Raw genomic sequence first — 20243 nt, 5'->3', positions numbered from 1 at the left:
CTGATATATCACGGCTTTCAGCCAATCAGCATTCAGGGCTCGAACCATCCATTTTATAATATTCCTTATGTGTCATTTGTCAACTAAGGCTTTAGACTGCCTACTATCTGTGATGATAATCTTCATAGTGTTAGAAATTGCGTAATTCAAATCTGGTATTGGAATAAGAATCAAGAGATCTTCAATCCAAGCTACATTTATTATATGCAAAATGTATGTATGATAAGTATGAAGGTTCGTATATTCGGGTCCACTGAAATACCACGCAGGGCACTCAGAGAACTAATCCATTTTTCTGAGTTATTCTTCAAATACTCTGACAGAGATAGTCCCCACTCTCTGCTGGCCAATCAGAGTAGAGACTGAGCGTGGTTTAGACTTACTCAGCCAATCCGTTGGCGCACCGGCTGGTCCCAGTCTCTTGGCGCTCCCTTGTTGCACACTGTTGCCAGGCGTAAGTTTTTATCATAACAGCCTGTGGAGTCAGCACCCAAAAGACTGTACGTTCCTACGTCCAAGGACGGTTCACAGACAACAAAGAGGCAGTGTTCGTATCTGTAAGAAATACAAGTCTTATCTGTCCTACCCCCTAACGTTCCTTACATGAATCACAGCCTGTTATGTGAAACAATTTATATCAGTATAGTACAAACCTATGTTTATCATTAATGCATTCCTTCTAAGCTATTCATCACATTAAGATCCAATTATGAGAAAATAGAACCCCACAATAGTTATGCTGCCATATAGTAGTGAGAGTTGCTGGAAAAGAACTAGCCAATGTTTCCAATGACAATGAGAAAATAATTGCTATTTTGACTGCTTGTTTGTGTCTCGCTTGTGTTTGATATGCTTGCCTTCAATATACTGTTGCAACAGACAACAAAGTTTGTAGGAACATGTCGATCATGTGTTTTCTGTAGGCTACATGAAAAAAAGAACATGAAAAAAGAACATGAAATCGCGCTTGCGGCATTGAATGCATAGTTCGAACATGTCGACCATATCTTTAGCGTACAACACGAAAGTCCCCCTCCATGTCAATGAGCGGGAAGCAGTACTTAAGTAGTACGTACTTTTTTTATTTTATTTTTTTACCACAGATGCGCAGAAACCTCCGTATCAATAGCCAGGGCAAGTCGGCAGCCAAATAACCACTATAACTCAACAATACGTCTCAATATCTCCTAAAATTGCATGAAAATGGGAGGGTAGGACCAGAGAAACAGAACGCATCTTTGAAACAGGCACACTATACTACAATTTGTGATAGACCTATTGTGTTCAAGTAAACGGAGGATTTTTTTTTTTGCTTTTTGCGCGATTTGGACCATAGACATTAACATTTGGACAGTCCAGTAGTTACCACAGCCACAAAGTCATAATGCCCGTCTATTTCTACAATGTATCTTCTTAAAATGTGATTTTAAACCTAACCCTGACCCTAACCACACTGCTAACCTTATGCCTAATCATAACCTTAAATTAAGACCAAACAGTTCATTTCTGTTTTCATGAATTTTTTATGATATAACTTTGTAGGTGTGATAACTAGTGGAAACCGATTTGGTCCTGTTAATGTCGCTGATTTCACGAAACTTTTGTTCATTTTCCACCGTCTTTCCGTGCGTGGCGCAGTGTACCGAATCCGGGAGAGAGGGCTTTCAATGTCGGTGACGTCGTCACATCGCGACTTCCGGATTCTCGTTGACTGCAGTAGAAGAGAAACTGCGCGCTGATTTTGAGCCTCAACTACAAATTTACACTGAGGTCAAGCAGTCTGTATAACCAAAATGGATACACAGTTTCTGAAAACACCACCGAAGCACACATGAGTTTCTCATCAACTACAGTTTAACGTTAGCTTCACAGAATGGACCTACCGTGTGTCGAGTGGCAAAAGCATGTTGAACAGAAGTGGAGCCGACTCACTCTTGATGAAAAGAAATGCTTCTCGTCCCTGTTGGACATAGATGAGGTCTTTGATTTTGGCCTGTCTCAAATAATGTGAGTACATGCACCTCTCTCTAGAAGGAATCCAGTTTTTGTTTCGTAGCAGGTTAGGATAATTAAAGTTGCTGGTTAAGATATTTAGGTTAAAGTAAGGAAAAGGTAAACTGAATCCCTTCTAGCTATGACCCTTCTCCTTACAGTTTTCAGCAATTAACTTCGCCCAGGACTATCACATTTACATTTTAGTCATTTAGCAGACGCTCTTATCCAGAGCGACTTACAGTTAGTGAATACATATTTTTTACTATCACACGTGAACTACATTTACATTTTAGTCATTTAGCAGACGCTCTTATCCAGAGCGACTTACAGATAGTGAGTATATACATTTTTATTTTTCATACTGGCCCCCCGTGGGAATCGAACCCACAACCCTGGCGTTGCAAACACCATGCTCTACCAACTGAGCTACATCCCTGCAGGCCATTCCCTCCCCTACCTTGGACTACGCTGGGCCAATTGTGCGCCGCCCCGTGGGTCTCCCGGTCGCGGCCGGCTACGACAGAGCCTGGATTTGAACTAGGATCTCTAGTGGCACAGCGATGCAGTGCCTTAGACCACTGCGCCACTCCGGAGGACAAACTACAATCCCGACGCAGTGTTTTACTGTTTAGAAATGTCAATAATCATCCTTGCAATATGGCTTTCGACACATATGGCCCTTATCTTCTGCTACACTTCCTGAGTTACGGACTCTGCAGAAGTCAGGGCATTCATACTTCTTGCGCTTCGCAGCACAGAGCTGTTGCTAAGGAAAGTCGCTATTGGCTGTCCTAGAAGTCGCTAAATGATGTCATAACTTAATTTGCATAATTGGCCATGTGCATGTAATTGTGATGGATGCTGTAGGAGAGAGGAGGAATAACGCTGTAGGAGAGAGGAGGAATAACGCTGTAGGAGAGAGGAGGAATAACGCTGTAGGAGAGAGGAATAATGCTGTAGGAGAGACAAGTGAGTAAAAAAACACCCTAAATATGTTTAGAACTACAAATGAACTTTCTTCTGTCGATTCTTGTTTTTTTTTATGTCACAATTCCAACCCTCCTCCTTTTTCCGGGCTTGGGACTGGCAAAAGTGATACAAAAGAGACACTGGCAGAGTTACTTAGTTTATTATTATTTTTGCATGCTTCCCGCATGTGCGATTCATTTGCAGTCTGGACGCGGAGGGGTGAACATCTCTTGCTCTGACTGCAGCTGGGAGGGACCGCTGCGTGAGGACTGGGCCGCCTGTGAGTGCTTTGGGACGGGGGTGGGGCCCACGGCAACACCCGCTGCTCGTTGAGAAGAGTAAGAACGATACGTGCTTTCACGTCAGCGTCTCCAAATGTCTCCAATAACACCAAAAAAAGTCGCTAGATTTGTCGCTAGTCGCTTTTTGGAAAATGTATCGCTAGAAGGGTATGAATACTCGCTAAATATAGCGACAACGTCGCTAAGTTGGCAACACTGTTGTCAAGGAAGTGGGTTTGTGTTTATACAGGACCTCCCGCCCTCACCTACCGTCAACCAATCATGTCAATGCGGAGCTATTATTATTACAACATTTCAGAGGCGCACGCCGATGCCCTACGGAGCTCAATTGGGCCTCTGCGTGCCTCCGGAGGCTTCGCAATTGCGTCACACCATCCATAAGGCGCATTCGACTACATTTTCGGATCAAGCGTAAATTGGCTCTTATGCTTACACACAGGTGTCTGGCGCATTCTAGATGGCTAGTTAGCACAGGTGGTCACCTCTTGTTTTCAGTAAACAAGCGCTGTAACAGGAGATATGGCGATGTGGGAACACTAACCATATCACATTCTGAAATTTCATTTTTGTCCCCCCCAGTTTTGTCATTGGAATGTGATACAAAACGACCCCTCAAAGCGGTCGGGTAGGCTGTTTGGAGTGTTTATCTGACTGGATAAAAAAAAAAGATGTCCCCCCCCCCCCCCACACTTCTAAAACCAAAGTTGTGCCCCTGTGTGTCCTGGCGTCGTGAGGGAGCTTGTTCCACCATTGGGGTGCCAGAGCAGCGAACAGTTTTGACTGGGCTGAGCGGGAACTGTGCTTCCGCAGAGGTAGGGGGGCCAGCAGGTCAGAGCCTGAAGGTACGGAGGTGCCGTTCCCCTCACAGCCCAAAGTTGTGCCCCTGTGTGTATCAATTGAACTTCTTTTTTTATTTTTTTTAATGTATTTCTCGCTGATATGAAAGGTCCTTATGCTTTCAAAACCGTACCGCAAGTGTTAATGTTCAGATTGAGCATCGGGGCTCTTAACAACAACAAAAAAAAAACCTACAGAAGACGCCTTCCTATGTGTAATGTAATGGAACTTAGAGTCCTGATCAAGGGCTGGTCAATGGCTAGCTAGCTTACTGACTGACTGAACTGCAAGCTAACTGACAACTGAAGTGATTTTCAATGCACTATAGTAGCTCTAGCAAGGTAACCCGTGCAGCAATACATTATACTGGATAATACTGTACCACAGAGTTTAAAAACATCCTAAACGAACTTCTAGCTCAGTGGTTCCCAGCCGACTAAACTCAACGATTTACGACGGAGTTCAGCAGTGACTAGTGTGGTCGGACTGAAGATCACACCAAAAAAGCACCCAAAGATTAGCCGTCATTACACATGACATTGTCCACTTTGGGGTGGACCCACCTGTCTCAATCAATGAGAGAAGATTTGAAATAGACAAAATGGTGGCGACACATTGTTGGATTACTTCATGGAGCAAAACAAATATTTATTTTAATAAAGGAGCATTTTCTAAATCCAAACGGACCACCTGCAACTGGACACTGACATTTTTTAAGATACATGTTTGGCCAAATCGAAAATGAAAATAGTATCGCCAAGTTAAGGTTGGTCAGATTCTTTGCGCTACGCCAAACAGTATCTATCCTGTTACGGCTAACAGCGTTACGATCTGCTAGCTAGCTAGCTTCTAGCTAAGTCCAGGTGTAGTGCTTTAAGTGGTGGAAGGATGTCAATATTTTGCAAAACAGCAGCTACAAGTTTTCTGGTGGATGGATACTTGCTGAATAAACGTTTAAAAATAATTAAACGGCTAAAGCAGCATGATCATTAGGCCTATAGCTCCTCTCTGGGGGCTCTGGTCATGGCCTTCAAATAAAGATGCCTGTTTTTCTTTTGCCCTCTTTCAGCCAAGAGGACGTTGACTTTCTGTCGGGCATTTCTAAGGACTACCCTGTCCAGAAGGACCTTGAGCGAGCTGCCAGATGCCGGAAGGAGGGCAACAGCAACTTTACGTCCAGAGACTACACTGCTGCCGTTCTGCACTACTCACAGGTGACAGGTGACAAGTAACTGGCGAGTGTGTGTGTGTGTGTGTGTGTGTGTGTGTGTGTGTGTGTGTTTATTGTATTCTCCTTAACACTAATCTCCCTCCCCCCTCTCTATCTTTGCCCCTCTCTCCTGCAGGGTGTGTGTCATGCGTCTCTGAGCTCGGAGCAGCTCTCTATGTGCTATGCCAACCGTTCTGCAGCACTATTCCACCTACAGCGCTACAGGGTGAGTGGAACATGGTGAACATGACAACAACATCTCATCGGTTTATATCTGACGTGTCCAGTTTTCTCACCACATCGTATTTTCGTGCCTTTGTGCGAACGTGTAAATACCTGTGTTCCGTCTTTGTATTGTTTGACTTCAGAGCTTCTCCAATGTATTTCTTCTCCTCAGGAGTGTCTTGAGGACATCGACAGAGCCCTAAACCATGGCTACCCAAGTCACCTACGGCACAAACTGCAGGACAGACACGCACAGTGCCTCAACCACCTCCCCAACGGGGTAGAGGGGCCTAACACCGCCGAACAGGGCGCAGGGAACCAGGCAGAGGGTGTGTGTAGCAGGACCAACTCAACAAAGCCGAATCCAAAGTCCCCAAACTCCCAGCGGCAGCAGCAGAATGGGAGTGCTCCTGTGTCGCGTCTCTCCCCTGGTGTGTCTGTGTGCTTCAGCCCTGAGAAAGGGCGACACCTGTTGGCCAACCAGGGAATCGCGGCCGGAGAGGTGATAATGGAGGACAGGGCTTACAGCTGTGTGCTTATACCAGGGATGGGGGGAGGGAAAGGGAGGGAGAGAAGAGGAGAGACGGAGAAAGCAGGGGGAGTGTTTGGGACGGAGGAGAGGCACTGTCATCTGTGTTTGGCGGAGACGGTGAGCCCCGTGCCATGTGAGGGGTGCAGCTACGCTCGCTACTGCTCAGAGGGGTGTCGGAGGGGCGCGTGGGAGTGGCATCACCGCTGGGAGTGTCCAATCGGAGCCGAGCTGAGGGCTGCAGGGGTGATGTCACAGCTGGCGCTGAGGGTGGCATTAAAGGCGGGGGTTAAGGAGGTACTGAAGGCACGGGAACCAATCAGAGACGCGGATAATGATTCTAAACCAATCAGAGAGAAGATTAGCTCCGAGAATACCAGTTCTAAGCCAGTCACAGAAAAGATCAGCCCAAAGAAGAAGAATTCTGGGTCCAGTGACGCCACCTCTACTGAGCCTGAGGTCAACGACCCCTCTGTCTATTACCATGGTGATTCCTACCGGAGCATCTACCACCTGCTGCCTCACCTGAATGGCCACGCCCCCAGCCTGCGCTACCTGTGCTCTGTCACCATAGCAACGCTCTACCTGCGGCTGCACCAGGCGGGACCTCCACCTGTGTCCTGGGAGAGGGAAGGAGCCTGTGAAAGCAGGAAGTGCAGCAACCAATCGCAGGCCCCCGAGGAGGAAGAGGGAGACCGCTGGGCTCTGGAGCTAAGCCTTCTGGGAAGTGTAGCTCTGAGACACATGCTGCAGCTGAGATGTAATGCCCAGGCAGTGAGCCTGCTCAGAGACACAGGTGAGTGTGTTAGACCAGTCAGAGAGAGCCCCAAAATCTGTCCGCACAAGAATAAAGTGTGGTTAATGAGAGGGTGTCGAATTTGGTCAACATAAAATTGAATTGCCAAGTGATGTTTATTTGATCTAATAGAAGTTTCGTAATGTTTAGGTTGTTACGTTTATACTGATAAGTGGATGCTTGTGGCATCGCGGCAACTTTGGGGAAAACAATTTTATATCGGAGTTGTGCTGTTGTTCACATTCCCTCTCATTGGCTAGAATGTTCCCGCCTGCTCCCGCCTGCCTTCTGCCTTTTGCAGACATTTATTTCCATTGTTAGAGCAGACAGTCGAATATCTTGTCAATATAATAGATCATCTTTGGATCAGTTGGAAGTTCTTTATGCTACTTAGTTTGGTGAATGTGTTCCTATTCTCTGTGCACTGCTGTTTTGGGACTATGTAGGGAGGTAGACATATTCAGGAAGCACAAAGAGAGAAGATTTCCTGTCTGACCTTTTGACCTTCCCATGACCTTACAGGTGACCTTACTGCGGTGCAGTCCACCCAGGAAGTGCGCATTGCCACAGCAATATTCCCCACACTGAGTGTCCTAAACCACTCCTGCTGCCCCAACACCAGCCTCAACTTCAGGACCTCTCATACACACACCTCTCACCTGGTGTCACCTGAACTGGGCTCGCCTCAACCAGACCTAGGCTCTACTGATGAACTGGTTTCTACTGGTCCTGGGGCTCGTTCTGCTCCGGTCTCTGTCTGTATCAGAGCATCCAGAGACATCTCTCCTGGACAGGAGATCCTCCACTGTTATGGTGAAGAAGAGACACGTCTGTCAACCCTGTGTCTGTCTGTCTCCCTCCTGTCTGTCTGTCTCTCTTCTGTCTGTCTCTCGTCTGTCTGTCCATCCATCCATCTGTCTTGTCTGTCTGTCTCCCTCCTGTCTGTCTGTCTCGTCGGTCTCTGTCTGTCTGTCTGTCTGTCTGTCTCGTCTGTCTGTCCTTCCATCCATCCATCTGTCTGTCTGTCTCTCTTCTGTCTGTCTGTCTGTCTGTCCTTCCGTCTGTCCGTCCATCCATCTGTCGTGTCTGTCTGTCTCCCTCCTCTCTGTCTGTCTCGTCCGTCTGTCCGTCCATCCATCTGTCTTGTCTGTCTGTCTCCCTCCTGTCTGTCTGTCTCGTCGGTCTCTGTCTGTCTGTCTGTCCTTCCGTCTGTCCGTCCATCCATCCATCTGTCGTGTCTGTCTGTCTGTCTCTCTTCTGTCTGTCTCTCTGTCTGTCTGTCCTGTCTGTTCGTCTTTCTGACAGTCTGACAAGTCTTTCATCCTCAGTTTATTTTCCTCTGTCGCTGTTTCCTGATTCAGTGTCTGAAACTCCTTTTTCAATGTTTATACTCCTAAACATTATACACCTTGTGGTTCTTTTAGAACTGGTTGTACTCTCTCTTCCCCATCTCACCATCACTTCCCAACACCCCTCTCTCTCTCTTCCCCAACCTCTCACCATCACATCCCACCCCCCTCTCTCTCCCCCCCATCTCCCCCTGTCTTATCCACCCTCCTCCCCATCCCTTCCTCCCCTCCCCATCCCTTCCTCCCCCTCTCAGGTCCCCACAGCAGCAGGATGGTGTTGTGTGAGCGTCGGCGCCGCTTAAAGGAGCAGTACCACTTCCTGTGTATCTGTCAGGCCTGCAGTCTGGAGCAGGGGGAGGGGCCAGGGGGAGGGGCAGGGCCAGACACACATCTACAGTGTGGGAAGTGCAAGGGACCTCTAAAGGTGGGTTGTTTCTCATCTCTATTTGCATGTATCTTTCTTCTCAGTAAATGTTTCTATTTGTCAAACGTACCAACTGCCCACTTCTGTTTTACTTGGGCTAGTAATTCATCCCCAACATCTAGTCAGAGGAGATGGTGCCAAACTATCCCATTCATCATCAACCAATCAACATGTCTGTGTCTGTGTCTGTGTGTGTGTGTGTGTGTGTGTGTGTGTGTGTGTGTGTCTGTGTTTCAGCAGTGCAGCGTGGACGGCGCTGGGTGGTGCGTGTGTGTGCGGTCGTCTTGCGGTCATCGTGTGTCACGCTCAGAACTGGACCTCAGACTGCAGGAGGTCAGAGTTCAGCTGGAGCAGGCAGTGGACCTCCTGGAGACAGAGAGACCAGGTGTGATATGGTACATGACTGGCTGTGATTGGAGATGTTGGTAATGTCATTTTCCTTGTGAAATGTGTTTGTTCTCCCCATGAGTTCAATGTTGTTTATGTGAGAAATAAGGTGGAACTCTCTTACTGCCCTACTAACCCCACCTTCTCTCTCCCCCTCCCTTTCTCCCCCCTCCCCTTATCCTCCCCTCCCCATTCCCCTTCTTTATCCCCCCTCCCCTTCTCCCTCCCCTTCTCCTTATCCCCTTCTCCCCTCCTCCCTTCCCTTCTCCCCCCTCCCTTCTCCCTCCTCCCACCCCCTCCCCTTCTCCCCCTCCCCCTCCCCCTTCTCTATCCCCCCTCCCCTTCTCCCTCGCTCTAGACCATTCTGTCAGGTTGTTACAGAGAGCAGTGTCTCAGGCTGATGTCTTCCTGAGAGAGACTCATTCTCTACAGGGACAACTGGCTGATGCCATGGCCAGAGCATATTGCACTATGGGTGAGGAGAACAGTTGTGTGTGTGTGTGTGTGTGTGTGTGTGTGTGTGTGTGTGTGTGCGCACGACCGTGCATGTCTCTCTGTTTCTCTTTCTCTGTCTGTGTGTTGGTCTCTGTGTGTGCCTGTAGTCTGGTCATTCTTGTAGTGACTGTGTCCCCCCCCTCTCTCTCTGTGTGTAGGTGAGTGGCGAGGTGCAGCGTCCCAGTTGGAGCGTAGTGTTGTAGTGACTGTGTCCCCCCCCCCTCTCTCTGTGTGTAGGTGAGTGGCGAGGTGCAGCGTCCCAGTTGGAGCGTAGTGTTGTAGTGACTGTGTCCCCCCCCTCTCTCTCTGTGTGTAGGTGAGTGGCGAGGTGCAGCGTCCCAGTTGGAGCGTAGTGTTGTAGTGACTGTGTGTCCCCCCCCCTCTCTCTCTGTGTGTAGGTGAGTGGCGAGGTGCAGCGTCCCAGTTGGAGCGTAGTGTTGTAGTGACTGTGTCCCCCCCTCTCTCTCTGTGTGTAGGTGAGTGGCGAGGTGCAGCGTCCCAGTTGGAGCGTAGTGTTGTAGTGACTGTGTCCCCCCCCCCTCTCTCTGTGTGTAGGTGAGTGGCGCGGTGCAGCGTCCCAGTTGGAGCGTAGTGTTGTAGTGACTGTGTCCCCCCCCCTCTCTCTCTGTGTGTAGGTGAGTGGCGAGGTGCAGCGTCCCAGTTGGAGCGTAGTGTTGTAGTGACTGTGTGTCCCCCTCTCTCTGTGTGTAGGTGAGTGGCGCGGTGCAGCGTCCCAGTTGGAGCGTAGTGTTGTAGTGACTGTGTGTCCCCCTCTCTCTGTGTGTAGGTGAGTGGCGAGGTGCAGCGTCCCAGTTGGAGCGTAGTGTTGTAGTGACTGTGTCCCCCCCCCTCTCTCTCTGTGTGTAGGTGAGTGGCGAGGTGCAGCGTCCCAGTTGGAGCGTAGTGTTGTAGTGACTGTGTTCCCCCCCCCTCTCTCTCTGTGTGTAGGTGAGTGGCGAGGTGCAGCGTCCCAGTTGGAGCGTAGTGTTGTAGTGACTGTGTCCCCCCCCCTCTCTCTCTGTGTGTAGGTGAGTGGCGAGGTGCAGCGTCCCAGTTGGAGCGTAGTGTTGTAGTGACTGTGTCCCCCCCCCTCTCTCTCTGTGTGTAGGTGAGTGGCGAGGTGCAGCGTCCCAGTTGGAGCGTAGTGTTGTAGTGACTGTGTCCCCCCCCCTCTCTCTCTGTGTGTAGGTGAGTGGCGCGGTGCAGCGTCCCAGTTGGAGCGTAGTGTTGTAGTGACTGTGTCCCCCTCTCTCTCTGTGTGTAGGTGAGTGGCGAGGTGCAGCGTCCCAGTTGGAGCGTAGTGTTGTAGTGACTGTGTCCCCCCCCCCTCTCTCTGTGTGTAGGTGAGTGGCGCGGTGCAGCATCCCAGTTGGAGCGTAGTGTTGTAGTGACTGTGTCCCCCCCCCTCTCTCTCTGTGTGTAGGTGAGTGGCGAGGTGCAGCGTCCCAGTTGGAGCGTAGTGTTGTAGCCATCAGCTCCCAGTATGGAGAGGACAGTATTGAACTGGGAAGACAGCTCTTCAAACTGGCACAGCTACACTTCAATGGGTGAGAACAACTCCCACTGAGGACTGGGGCAGGAGAGAGCCAATCGTATAAAGCTATATGTTTCTGGCTCCGCCTCTCCGTCTCTCTCCCCTTTCATCACTTATAATTTCCCCTTATCGCTCCCCCCCCCCCCACCCACCATCTCTCTCTCCCCTCCCACCATCTCTCTCTCCCCCCCAACATCTCTTTCCCCCTTACCCACCTCTCCATCCCCACTCTAACCCCGCTCTCTCTATCTACCCATCTCTCTCTCTCTCCCCTCTCTCTCAGGGGTTTCCCAGCTCTCTCTGTGATGTCCAGGGCCAGAAGACTCCTGTCCCTCCACTGTGGACCCCACTGTCCTGAGGTACAGGAACTACAGGCCATGGAGGACTGTCTACAGGGGGCGATGTAACACGCAGAGAGACTGGCAGGGAGGACTGTCTACAGGGGGCGCTGTAACACGCAGAGAGACTGGCAGGGAGGACTGTCTACAGGGGGCGATGTAACACGCAGAGAGACTGGCAGGGAGCGGAAGCAGGGAGAGCTATGTGTGAGAGAGAAACGAGAGATAGTAGCAAGAGTTGTAGTACTTGAGTCCGGTCTCGAGACCACATTTTCAGTGTCTCGGTCTTTTCTCGGACAGTGAGGACTCTTAATTTCTTCTTGAGACCAGCCTAGACCAGCGGAGTAAAAAAACACTCATCATTATCAGCTGCCATTCAATAAGTGCATAAAACCGCTTCGCCAGGCCAAATATATATATATATATACACTCCTTTCTTGAAACATGAATACCTGAACAGTGTTTACATCTATTGTAGACGTGTTTGCACTGCGGCGAAGCTGTTGGACCTTCAGTGTGTGACAGGTTCATGATTCTGAAAGGACAGCAACCATAATACCAGTGTAGGAGAGTGCACTTTATGTAAAACACAAAGGGTCAGTGGTGTAGTGGAGGCTATAGGCAGGTATACGCAATATGTCCACTTTCACTGGGCGTTACGTATATTCACTTCTTACTCCCTACTGATACGTATCAAAGCAGTGTAGTGGAGATATACAACTTATTAACTAAGTAGTACAATAGAGAAATCATGCACAAAGTAGCCTGCGCAATCGCAAAGCACGTGAAATGTATTCACATGCGCGCCGCCACACATAGCCTAGTTTCAGCGGAATATAATCTGCAAGAGGGATCTTCCATGGAGCAACGCACAGAAGAATGACATCAGTTAGCCGGTAGGAAAGGAAAGACGTTTCACCTTTATGATATCTACCTGTAAATGCTAACTAAGGCAACAGTGGTGGGTATGCAAACCAGGTATTGGAAAAAAGTTTGGTCCGAAGTCTTAGTTATAGTAGGCTATTTGTGATGTGCAATTCAGTCGTAATGCGCTGTTTGCATCAGAGGTGTAGGCATGAGTGGGCCTGGGTGGACACCCAATGGGGAGCCAGGCGGCCTGGGTGGACACCCAATGGGGAGCCAGGCGGCCTGGGTGGACATCCAATGGGGAGCCAGGCGGCCTGGGTGGACACCCAATGGGGAGCCAGGCGGCCTGGGTGGACATCCAATGGGGAGCCAGGCGGCCTGGGTGGACACCCAATGGGGAGCCAGGCGGCCTGGGTGGACACCCAATGGGGAGCCAGGCCCTGCCAGCCCCACCCAATCAGATAGAGCAAAAACCAAAAAAGATTACATTATTATTATTATTACAAAAAACACAGTTCCACTCACCAGATGAAGGTCATTTGAAACAACCCTTTCCTGCAGTCAATGATCAAAAGTGCCCTCTTTGGCCTCATGGGTGGAATCTTATTAATATTATTCATAATTTCATAATTAATAAAGATTTTTAAAAAAGTAAATGGAAATCCTGTGTTTCTATGTCAAACTGTTTTGTTATATTTCAGTCTTCTGTGATGAATATAACGTGTAATATATATAGCCAATGGCTGGCTTAGCTAGCTAGATTTATCTCCCCAGAGACGACCAAAGAAAAATCCTGATTGGATCTTTTTCTCTTCGGTGTTAAACCTTTCCTTTCCAACAAAAACTGAAGAGATTAAATCAGAACAATATTGAAAATAATAATAGAATTAGTAGTATTATTTTGTAAATCCTTAGCTCTATTCTGAAGGTGTAGAAGGCCCTCATTGTTCCCCACTGTGTAATAATATAATTATCATTCTTAATATAATATAATAATAATTATTATATAAATCCTTAGCTCTATTCTGAAGGCGTAGAAGGCCCATTGTTCCCCACTGTGTTTGGGTTAGTAATAATTTGTAGAGTGGCTCTATTTTCCCTCAGCATGAATTTCTTTCACCATTCTGAATGTCTAAAGAATCCATATGTTCTTCTGAAATATGAACACAGAAATACTGGACATTTTAAACTCATTATGGTGGCGATTTGACAATTACCATCGTGGTCTTGAATTGGCCTCGGTTTCGGTCTTGACTCGGTCTCGGACCCCTTTTCCCCCTCCCAGTCTTGGTCTTGACTCAGTCTCGGCCCCCCTCGGGTCTTGACTCGGTCTCGATTTGCTCCGGTCTTGGTCTTGAATCGGTCTCGCTTTAGGTGGTCTCGAACACAACACTGGATTGTAGCACCATTTATGTTTCTAATAAAGAAGAATACGATACATTATTACAGAGTTTTTGTATCTGTGGTTCTAGATGACACCAGTGTCCAAAACACAGCGAAGGCTGGTCACCAGAACGTGATCCACACAAAAGCTTCGGGACCTTTAGTGCTTAGGAAGAAAGGTCCAGAAAAGTCTGCAGCCTAAGTCCAAAAATGGAGGATTCTAGCTTTAACCACAACAATTCTACGAATGCAATTTACGTTTACACGTACTCTTATACATACATGTTTCGTTTCCAATTCATGTAATTCATGTCATTCCAACGTGTCTTAATAAAGTATGGTCATTTCATATCATGAGGGGAAAATAAAATATTCATAAAATGTCCGTTTTTTTATTTTGTCACTAAATCAAGACAATTGTGATTTAGTTGTATAGCCTAATCCTATATTTTTTATCAAATGAAATTACATTATTTCAAATGGCAAAGATTACATTATGTTGCCTTTTTAAGGTGAAACGTTTGTATGAACTATAGGCCTTACATGTTGGGGAATGAGAGCAGAGAGAGTGGCTTGTTCTAGTCCAATCGTTGAAGCAGGCTCAACCGATACCCCGCCCCTTTTTTTTGTACAGACAGAAGAACTAGCCAATAGTTGTTTAGAGCACACATCGCTTCACACTGTTTGAGTGAAAGAGACGAGTGCTGGCAGCCGAAAATAACTTTTTTTCATATCACGGATCATTACCAAAAATACTTGTCACAATATCCGTTAAGATACTCGTTTTGTCTTGAGTAATAGGCACACCTCTACTGATTTCCCCAGACATACACACGCTGTTTTACTCACTGACTAGCTATGTTTCCTTTAACTTGTCCAGGGATTTTGTTATTAACTTTAGAAAGTTTGCATTGAAAATAGATGCAACAATGAATTGCCAGCTAGGGTGTGATTCCATTTAACTATCGTGTGTCGATTTTTAAAAACAGCTGGACGTAATGACTTCACACACAAAAATAACTTTGTAGTGGTTGAAGCGTTTCCAATAACCATTTAGGCTAATTGCACTTTAATAAATTGGCGACAGCCTGTATGCCTTCCCACCTGTGTGTTTCATGTCCCAGGTAGCCTGTGAAACCAGCATGGATGGAATGCAATAATTGACTCATATTTGCCATATTCTAATAATTATCATGTGCCAACGTATCGCCAAGGTCCGTGCCATGGTGAAACTTGCACTCCTGTAGATCTGAAATAATTGGATGGTGAAACTTGCCAGCCAACCAGAAAAGCAAGGTGAAGCAATTCAGGCATTCTTGAAAGTCAGGACAATTCTTGTCCTGCAAAGAAACATTATTTGCCTAGTTAAGAAAATAACCTTTGCAAGCAGTAGGCATTTAGAATTAAATGTGGGATGGAGCTTTATAGTTACACGGTGACGTGTGTCTAGCGTACCTTCAACGCGTACCTTCAACGCGATTCGTCAATCATCATTTAAACATCGTTTCCATCATCATTTGTCCAATAAAGAAAATTTGACCCCCCAAAAAATCCACACCCGTCGAACGGCTAAAAGGTTGTTGATCTTTTAGATAATCTTTCTCCTATATCTGCCGTTTCCAAAGATTTATTTTGCGACATTGCGTAAACCTGGGTCACCTGGGAAACCTGCCTACTGTTGTTCAATCTAGTTATTTATTATTATTATTATTTATTATTATTATTATTTCCTGTCAACTTTGCTGAAGAATGGGTGCTGCAGAACACCCTGAAAAATCAGAATAAAAAATAATATTTTGTGAAAAAAATATATTTTTTCACAAAAGTAGTGGACTGGGCCTTTATTTGACCTGTATTAGTGGAATGATATAGCTGTCTACAGAGCAGGCAAAACGTTTAAATCCCCCCCCCCCTGCCCACTTTAGATAAGTGTTTAAATATCAGTTTACACATAATTCAATAGACAAAAAGAGAAAGAAAAGGAGAGACTGCCAGTTCCTTAATGTTTTGGCTGTAGCCAATGGCTACAGCAGGTAGCTTAGTGGTTAAGAGCGTTGTGCCAGTAACCGAAAAGTCGCTGGTTCTAATCCCCGAGCCGACTAGGGGAAAAAATCTGTCTGTGCCCTTGAGTAAGGCACTTAACCATAATTCCTCCTGTAAGTCGCTCTGTATAAGAGTGTCGACTAAAATGTAAATGTATTAAGGAACTGGCAGTCTCTCCCGCTCTTTCTGTTTTCTTCTTTTGAATTCAATATACAACCTTTCGTTTTTGTCAAAGAATGATGCCGGAACTAGTTTACAGTGAGGGAAAAAAGTATTTGATCCCCTGCTGATTTTGTACGTTTGCCCACTGACAAAGAAATGATCAGTCTATAATTTTAATGGTAGGTTTATTTGAACAGTGAAAGACAGAATAACAACTAAAAAATCCAGAAAAACGCATGTAAAAAATGTTATAAATTGATTTGCATTTTAATGAGGGAAATAAGTATTTGACCCCCTCTCAATCAGAAAGATTTCTGGCTCCCAGGTGTCTTTTATACAGGTAACGAGCTGAGATTAGGAGCACACTCTTAAAGGGAGTGCTCCTAATCTCAGCTTGTTACCTGTTTAAAAGACACCTGTCCACAGAAGCAATCAATCAATCAGATTCCAAACTCTCCACCATGGCCAAGACCAAAGAGCTCTCCAAGGATGTCAGGGACAAGATTGTAGACCTACACAAGGCTGGAATGGGCTACAAGACCATCGCCAAGCAGCTTGGTGAGAAGGTGACAACAGTTGGTGCGATTATTCGCAAATGGAAGAAACACAAAATAACTGTCAATCTCCCTCGGCCTGGGGCTCCATGCAAGATCTCACCTCGTGGAGTTGCAATGATCATGAGAACGGTGAGGAATCAGCCCAGAACTACTCGGGAGGATCTTGTCAATGATCTCAAGGCAGCTGGGACCATAGTCACCAAGAAAACAATTGGTAACACACTACGCCGTGAAGGACTGAAATCCTGCAGCGCCCGCAAGGTCCCCCTGCTCAAGAAAGCACATATACAGGAGGCCCGTCTGAAGTTTGCCAATGCACATCTGAATGATTCAGAGGAGAACTGGGTGAAAGTGTTGTGGTCAGATGAGACCAAAATCGAGCTCTTTGGCATCAACTCAACTCGCTGTGTTTGGAGGAGCAGGAATGCTGCCTATGACCCCAAGAACACCATCCCCACCGTCAAACATGGAGGTGGAAACATTATGCTTTGGGGTTGTTTATCTGCTAAGGGGACAGGACAACTTCACCGCATCAAAGGGACGATGGAAGGGGCCATGTACCATAAAATCTTGGGTGAGAACCTCCTTCCCTCAGCCAGGGCATTGAAAATGGGTCGTGTTGTGGATTCCAGCATGACAATGACCCAAAACACACGGCCAAGGCAACAAAGGAGTGGCTCAAGAAGAAGCACATTAAGGTCCTGGAGTGGCCTAGCCAGTCTCCAGACCTTAATCCCATAGAAAATCTGTGGAGGTAGCTGAAGGTTCGAGTTGCCAAACGTCAGCCTCGAAACCTTAATGACTTGGAGAAGATCTGCAAAGAGGAGTGGGACAAAATCCCTCCTGAGATGTGTGCAAACCTGGTGGCCAACTACAAGAAACGTCTGACCTCTGTGATTGCCAACAAGGGTTTTGCCACCAAGTACTAAGTCATGTTTTACAGAGGGGTCAAATACTTATTTCCCTCATTAAAATGCAAATCAATTTCTAACATTTTTGAAATGCGTTTTTCTGGATTTTTGTTGTTGTTATTCTGTCTTTCACTGTTCAAATAAACCTACCATTAAAATTATAGACTGATCATGTCTTTGTCAGTGGGCAAACGTACAAAATCAGCAGGGGATCAAAAACTTTTTTCCCCTCACTGTATGATGGATGGGGATACATTTCTGGTGTTGTGCTTCGTTTGACAGGGCCGTGCACGTATGTATGCATTATCTTTCTGCCAGGAAGTGACAGGACTTTCAGCCAATGAAATAAGCGGGAGATAAGCGGGACATTCCAGCCTTCAGTCCAGTGGCTATGTGATGTAATCTGACCTCAGATCACTTGTTACTACAGCTCATAGACTGACTGGCAGGGCTGAAGAGAGTGAGATTCAGAAGCGAATAAACATTGATAAAACAATAAAAAATATACTGACAATCTCAAACGTACCTTTATTGTAATATATGATAAGTTGTGTTTAGTAAAGAGCACAGTATAACTGTCTAGTAGATGTGTTATAAAAGCCAATCTAACAACTTGTTATTGCAAGTAGCCTAGTGTCTAAATGTTTCCCTGAATCCCCCTTCCCTAATTAGCCTTCTATAGTAGGTCTGAAATATATTTCATACAATATCCAGCCAGAATATTAGCCCTAACCTGGCAGTAGTAGCTTCACGATCTGTGCCAGTGTCTTCCTACCTCGACTGCACCACAGCAGATGTTCTGTCATTTCTCACAAACGCAAACACTTTTTGGCAAATAAGTCGGTTCATTTCACACATTTAGCAGCGTCGGCCTCGAGACCTTTTTTTGGTCTTTTAACTTTTTTTTCGGGGCACCACCTTTCCGTTTTGACTGACAGTCAGAGCGGGCCTTCTACTCTCTTTGATGATGCGCGTTTGACTTTGAATGTGAATTTGCGCCAGCTCAGCCAATCAGAAAACCGGGCCAGCCCATCTTTGTAGAGGGGGGCCGGCCGTTGCCCACTGGTCAGTCAAATGCTCAATATAGACTATTATGATAACAGAGAAATAGCACAAAAGTCATGAAAAAAAAAAACATGCTCATGGGCCGCAGGACCTGTCCATTATTATTATTATTGTTTATATATAATTATTATAATTGTTTAGTCAATTTCGACCAGTCCACCCTAATAAAAGATGGCCCGGCCCTTCTGGCATTTGCCAGACGGCCAATCCGCCCATTACAGTGTGTGTGAATGAGTGAAGGAACATAATTAAGAGCTCTGAGTGATAGCTCAGTGATGTGCACATGAGGTATAGGCTTTACCAGCATTTAAAGCGCACGTCCGGGTTTTCCGATCACAAGTAAATCAGATTACGAGTATATCAAGTGTGATATAATGGATATGATTATGACGAGATCGGTACACATTCACTCTGGCATGATCTGTTGGGGCGCCAGAGAGGGTCAGATCCCATATTACCATTTAACATATTACCATATAACATATTACCATATTACATATTAACATATAACATATTACCATATTACATATTAACATAGTACCATATAACATATTACCATATTACCATATAACATATTACCATATAACATATTAACATATTACCATTTAACATATTACCATATTACATATTAACATATTACCATATAACATATTACCATATAACATATTAACATATTACCATATAACATATTACCATATTACATATTACCATATAACATATTAACATATAACATATTACCATATAACCATATTACCATATAACATATTACCATATAATATATTACCATATAACATATTACCATTTAACATATTACCATATAACATATTACCATATAACATATTACCATATAACCATATGACCATATTACCATATAACATATTAACATATTAACATATAACATATTACCATATAACATATTACCATATTACCATATAACATATTACCATATAACATATTACCATATTACCATATTCCAAATCAAATCAAATTGTATTGGTCAGATGCGCCGAATACAACAGGTGCAGACATCACAGTGAAATGCTTACTTACAGCCCTTAACCAACAGTGCATTTATTTTTTACAAAAAAGTAAAAATAAAACAACAACAAAAAAAGTGTTGAGAAAAAAAAGAGCAGAAGTAAAATAAAATAACAGTAGGGAGGCTATATATACAGGGGGCTACTGGTGCAGAGTCAATGTGCGGGGGCACCGGCTAGTTGAGGTAATATGTACATGTGGGTAGAGTTAAAGTGACTATGCATAAATAATTAACAGAGTAGCAGCAGCGTAAAAAGGATGGGGTGGGGGGGCAGTGCAAATAGTCCGGGTAGCCATGATTAGCTGTTCAGGAGTCTTATGGCTTGGGGGTAGAAGCTGTTGAGAAGTCTTTTGGACCTAGACTTGGCACTCCGGTACCGCTTGCCGTGCGGTAGCAGAGAGAACAGTCTATGACTAGGGTGGCTGGAGTCTTTTACAATTTTGAGGGCCTTCCTCTGACACCGCCTGGTATAGAGGTCCTGGATGGCAGGAAGCTTGGCCCCAGTGATGTACTGGGCCGTACGCACTACCCTCTGTAGTGCCTTGCGGTCGGAGGCCAAGCAGTTGCCATACCAGGCGGTGATGCAACCAGTCCATATAACATATTACCATATAATATATTACCATATAACATATTACCATATTACCATTTACCATATTACCATATTACATATTAACACATTACCATATAACATATTACCATATAACATATTACCATATTACCATAGAACATATTACCATATAACATATTAACATATTACCATATAACATATTACCATATTACCATATTACCATATTATCATATTACCATATAACATATTACCATA

General features: G+C 45.6%; 1 protein-coding gene across 1 annotated transcript; it reads left to right on the top strand.

Annotated features, from left to right (window-relative positions):
* Positions 1 to 1741: 1741 nt before the first annotated feature.
* Positions 1742 to 12851, top strand: smyd4 (SET and MYND domain containing 4). The gene is made up of 10 exons (XM_084191548.1): positions 1742 to 2007; positions 5173 to 5317; positions 5450 to 5539; positions 5711 to 6863; positions 7386 to 7676; positions 8467 to 8636; positions 8874 to 9021; positions 9382 to 9498; positions 10942 to 11065; positions 11336 to 12851. The coding sequence occupies exons 1-10, from the start codon at positions 1874 to 1876 to the stop codon at positions 11457 to 11459; spliced, it is 2496 nt and encodes an 831-aa protein (XP_084047674.1). The 5' UTR covers positions 1742 to 1873; the 3' UTR covers positions 11460 to 12851.
* Positions 12852 to 20243: the final 7392 nt, after the last annotated feature.

This window comes from Coregonus lavaretus, assembly GCF_964263955.1.
Source record: "Coregonus lavaretus genome assembly, contig: HAP1_SCAFFOLD_266, whole genome shotgun sequence".
NCBI lineage: Eukaryota > Metazoa > Chordata > Actinopteri > Salmoniformes > Salmonidae > Coregonus > Coregonus lavaretus.
This window is presented reverse-complemented; position numbering and strand designations above follow the sequence as displayed.

Excerpts from the sequence above, each read along its gene's own strand:
- smyd4 (XM_084191548.1), top strand. The coding sequence starts at position 1,874 with ATGGACCTACCGTGTGTCGAGTGGCAAAAGCATGTTGAACAGAAGTGG. Across the intron at positions 9,022-9,381 it reads CCTGGAGACAGAGAGACCAG|ACCATTCTGTCAGGTTGTTA; the intron begins GTGTGATATGGT and ends CCCTCGCTCTAG. Across the intron at positions 11,066-11,335 it reads GCACAGCTACACTTCAATGG|GGGTTTCCCAGCTCTCTCTG; the intron begins GTGAGAACAACT and ends CCTCTCTCTCAG.